The 4,526-nt window shown below is 44.9% G+C and overlaps 1 protein-coding gene across 1 annotated transcript in view; it reads right to left on the bottom strand.

Annotated features, from left to right (window-relative positions):
* Positions 1-4,526, bottom strand: part of T265_09306 (hypothetical protein) — a gene marked incomplete at both ends in the record, with an annotated part of 7,222 nt that continues 2,696 nt past the window's right edge. Inside the window, 2 exons of the mRNA XM_009175335.1 lie at positions 1-1,382; positions 3,496-3,525. Coding sequence (XP_009173599.1) covers positions 729-1,382 — 654 coding nt within the window. The remainder of the gene's footprint in view (positions 1,383-3,495; positions 3,526-4,526) is intronic.

Genomic DNA, 4,526 nt, shown 5'->3' with positions numbered 1-4,526 from the left:
ATTTTAAGGGCTTCGAAGCTGCATTAAACAAGATTGAGAAACGATTCTGGCTTTGATCACAATCAGACAGCTGGGAAACGAGTGACAAACACTAACATGCTGTTCATTCGTGTGCCTATTCAGCCGTCCAAGCTTTAGCTCTTTAGTCCACGGCTACCAAAACAGTGCCTACTTCAAAGCTAACCACAGAATTACCGAAAAAATTTGAAAGGGTTTACAGAGATTGTGCAAAGAAAAATTTAAGACTGAGAAAGAAGGAGAGGTTGCAGCGAACGTAACGCAACCTACAAAACGAGATCAGGTGACTCAAACAATGAGGACAGTATAACTGAAAATTGTAATCCATGAAAATAGAGCAAAAAATCAGCAGGAGACTCAGTGAAGGTCATGAAAACAGATCTGGCAGACATAATTGTTTGGACCAGCAGCATTCAAAGCAAAGCTGGATACAATCGAGAGTGGGCGTGACCAAGAAACAGTCACAACACAGGGAAGAGCTGTATACACGAGCAAACAATGGGCAAACGAGAGAAACGTTGCAGAAAGAAGTCGGGATCCGACTGATGGACACCGGTTTCAATACCACCGTCCAAAAAACTAGGCTCCTTCGTGGGACAGAAGATGCTTAGACACGCTTAGATGATGTGAAGTAAACAGCACAGTACAATTGCCACTCTATGAAGCAATCACAAAACACTCATAGCAGAGTTTGAAACAGCTGGAACACATCATTCAGTCTTGAGTGCGCGTTGACGAGCACGTTTCAGCTTTCGCTCCATTGAGTGATTAAACAAGGGCTGTGGGACGAAAGAGAAACCGTAGGTTTGTAGTTCATGAAGCACATGTCCTGTACAGAAGGAATTCACGCCCAACATGTCTAACGAACTCCGGGCACATTGTGTGGGAGAGATGACCCAGAATCCACGTCGACGACCAACCATGGAGGTGGCCACATAGATTGGGTAAACGGTGTGAACAAGTACATTACGTCCTCGAACTTCGGACTTCAGGGACTCGGAGAATTGACGTGCGAAGGCTTTGGTTCCAGTATATAGTGAAATGTAAGGAACCGGTCGAACGGAAGTGAACGATGCCAAATTGATTAGTGCCGCCCCGGATTTCTGCGCTACTAACCGAGGAAGCACTAGGTGAGTCATTCCAGCCATGGACAAGCAGTTACAGGCAATGTAGTCGTGAATTTTATCCACACACATTCCTTCCTCAAAGCCAAACTCCATGGGGCTCACATTTACCATACCCACATTGTTCACCAGACATGCGATGGAAGACAACGCGTCCACTTCTTTACGAATATTGTCATAAATATTCTCCTGAGAAACAGACAACAATACAGAATAGCTACAAAACATCAGAGAGTTCATGTGTGTGGCATGAAAATACACAATTAGACAAATTTACTCTTACCTGAAGTGTATAACAACAGTTAAAAGCTCAGTTTAGCTACTGTTGATAGAAAGCCTCATATGTACTACCAACTTCAAGAGGTTTCAACCTTGATGAAGGAGTAAAGGAAAACACTCATTATAGCACCTAGAAGAGCAGACAACGGTGGGCCCTAAAGAGGAACAGGAGAATCGATTGCCCCGAGAAGTTCATTGAGCACTATATGCCTAGAAGATATTCAAAAAGGTGAGTGGACTGTTAAAAACGGGCAGTGCTACTCGAACAACTCACAAAGCTTGTGGCGATTTGACGGGATTTTGGTAAGAGATTCCACCTTGCAAATGAAGCAAATCCACCCTGAAGAGCCGAGAAGCATCGCACGGAAATCTCCTTTTCGGAACTCATTAGCAGTGCGTATCTTACAAAACTCAAAGAGTCTCGAACCCACAACCTTCCGGCTAGTAGTTTGCACACTTAACTGTTTGACTTCGGGTGGCTGATCACCAATGCTATTAGCTCTCATTTGGACAGGACATAACGCCATTCAGACGTATCAAAAGGGTCCGGTTTTCACACCAAGGAAATAATTCTACTACAAAGGTTCACCGCCCAGTAAATCCGAGATAAATCGAAAATCTCAGCTGACTATTTTGTTCCCAACACCTTATAGTAAATGTCACCAGAGGGTTGCAGGGTTTTCAATCAGGTTGTGACTATCGAGTCCTTTTCACTCAATCTGATGACTAGGCCATCAATGGGTACGCTAATGTTAAATGATTGAGCAACAACCTCCGATGGCCAAACAGTTTTCATTCAACTTTCCGTCAACCATGTTCCTGCACACAGCACCAAGGTCATGAGACAACGCTTACTTGCCACAGTCGAGGCGAATTCCGTCTGTTTACAAAATCACGGGGTTCAAGCACTTAGACTTCCGTGACTTAAACAACCCTCACTCCTCCGCAGCACCAACCAAAACCAACCTGAGAATACCTCCAGGTTCCCTGTCACACACCCAACAAGGAATAAAGGAAGACGAATGGATGGAGCCTCTGTACAATTTTCGACACAGTGAAGCGCTGCAACACCAGACCACCTGAAAACGTGCAAACTATTCCAACGGCTGCAGAGATAACGTAGGGGAACAAAACTCCTAAAAAGCCACGAACGATCGCAATATACGCACGGAATCTCAACTGCATAATACAATACTAAGGTACTTAGTGGACCAGATAGACCCTGTGGGGGCGGGTGATTCAACCGACAGTGTATGGGAAATACGGTGCGAAGAATATGAAGTCAGATACATAACGGAAACTGGCAGACAACCACACATGCGTATTCCACTAAGCCGAGGAGACTCCCAAATTGCACCTTATGTCTCGACACACAGAAACACGGGGATTTTAATCAAGACGAATTACCGCACAACAACCTGCCAAGATATACAGAACGCTGTTGTACAGCAGCCCTAAGCATTCATTCTCAACCGGCACATGTCAACAGACAGTCAACAACCACCTATCGTTTAGACGAGACTGATCAACAGTATACAAAAGTGAAGGCGCACATGTAGCTCCCTCACACCACACACGCTCAAACATGAACCTGATTAATCAGAGTGGTACAGAGGATGTTGGCTGTTTTAATATTGGTATCAACCGACACGTGATTTCCTGTCTACGTGAACTTCCCGACCAGAAATAGCGAACTCTAGACAAATCTGTGGGGAGCATGCCTTCGTGCTGGAGCAATGTGATTCGGAAGACGACCCGGTTGTGTAGACGGATTGATTCGGCTGTCAGGAATTTTCACGAAGGCAATGATGATGAAATAGCAATCGCTCAGTTGTAACACCCTTTAGGTACCTAGCCACCACGCCATCCGAACGAAGTATGGTGAATAAAATACCACGAAGTTCCAAAAGCCTGGACAGGAGCGTTCGAGATACCGGGGTTGAGTTCGAATCACGGAGATTCCGGTCAGTAGAATCTCGCCTTAACTACTGGGTTACGTCACAGCAAGATGGCACTGGAATGAAACATGTCGAATGCTTCTTGATTAGGTGGGATTTGTAAATTTTATACTCACATAATTTCATCCCCTAATAGTCCAGAACATGTCGTGCGTTCTTGTAGCGAATAGATGAATGCAGTGACAGTGACAAATAGTGACTGATATGGCAGTTCGTGATTAGGATCTTCTTGTTATTATGGGCCAACTGCACCGGCGACTCTCTTAAAGTAGTCTATGTCTGAATCGTTTCTGGAATTCAACCACCTGCGTTTGGGGCTCCAGTTGATTGCTGATGGCTTTTATTTCACAAAACCATGCCAAGTTTTCCGCAGAATGTCTATTTAGATTTGTGATCCAAAAACGAAACATCGATACCAGCTAAGTCACATTCCGTGGTCTCCTTGAAGTACCTGGAAAACGCGGAGATGAGGAGGTTGAAACCAGGACATATGCAAAATCCTCCGCAACGATTGATCGCCTGATACGAGGGGTAAATGTAGCGGGCCCTGTTGCGAACAGGTAAGAGATAATGGCGGTGCATACTGAGCAACGACCAATCACAAGAGAGGTAAATGGACAACAGTACAATACTTAACTCGATCAGCTGGGATCTTTACCCGTCAAGCTCCCATATCCAGAATCCGGATGAATAGAATATGAGTGTGCTCCTAAAATGCGGGTGGAAATTTCGTGTTTGCAATACTGCATACGCACCACCCACCAACTGCAAACTGATGAGAAACGCTCAGATGACCATTATAGAAAGGGTCTGTGTTGGATTTGTTTGTTGGCTAACCCTGATAGAGAGTGGCAAACATCCTGTGTCACAAGGATCGATTACTGAAGAAAGATGATTAATTTGGGGGAATGGCACACTAGAGATGTGTTGTGCTTAAGTATGAAGAATAGGGTTTGGATGACAGGTGTACGTTAATTTCGTTTGTTATGTCCAGTATGTGTAAAAGTCACCGAGCTCCTGTAAGTGTCGATTCCCCCGTTTCATCTAGCGCAAGCAAAAACGTAACCTATAATTAGGGTAAAAGGCGGGCAGTGCGGTTGCAAGACACGCCTCCTAAGCACCGCAGGTCTTTCGAAAACAGGCCTAG

The sequence above is a fragment of the Opisthorchis viverrini genome, assembly GCF_000715545.1.
Source record: "Opisthorchis viverrini unplaced genomic scaffold opera_v5_273, whole genome shotgun sequence".
Taxonomy (NCBI): Eukaryota; Metazoa; Platyhelminthes; class Trematoda; order Opisthorchiida; family Opisthorchiidae; genus Opisthorchis; species Opisthorchis viverrini.
The sequence above is the reverse complement of the archived record's forward strand: the minus strand, read 5'-3'. Positions and strand labels throughout refer to the sequence as shown.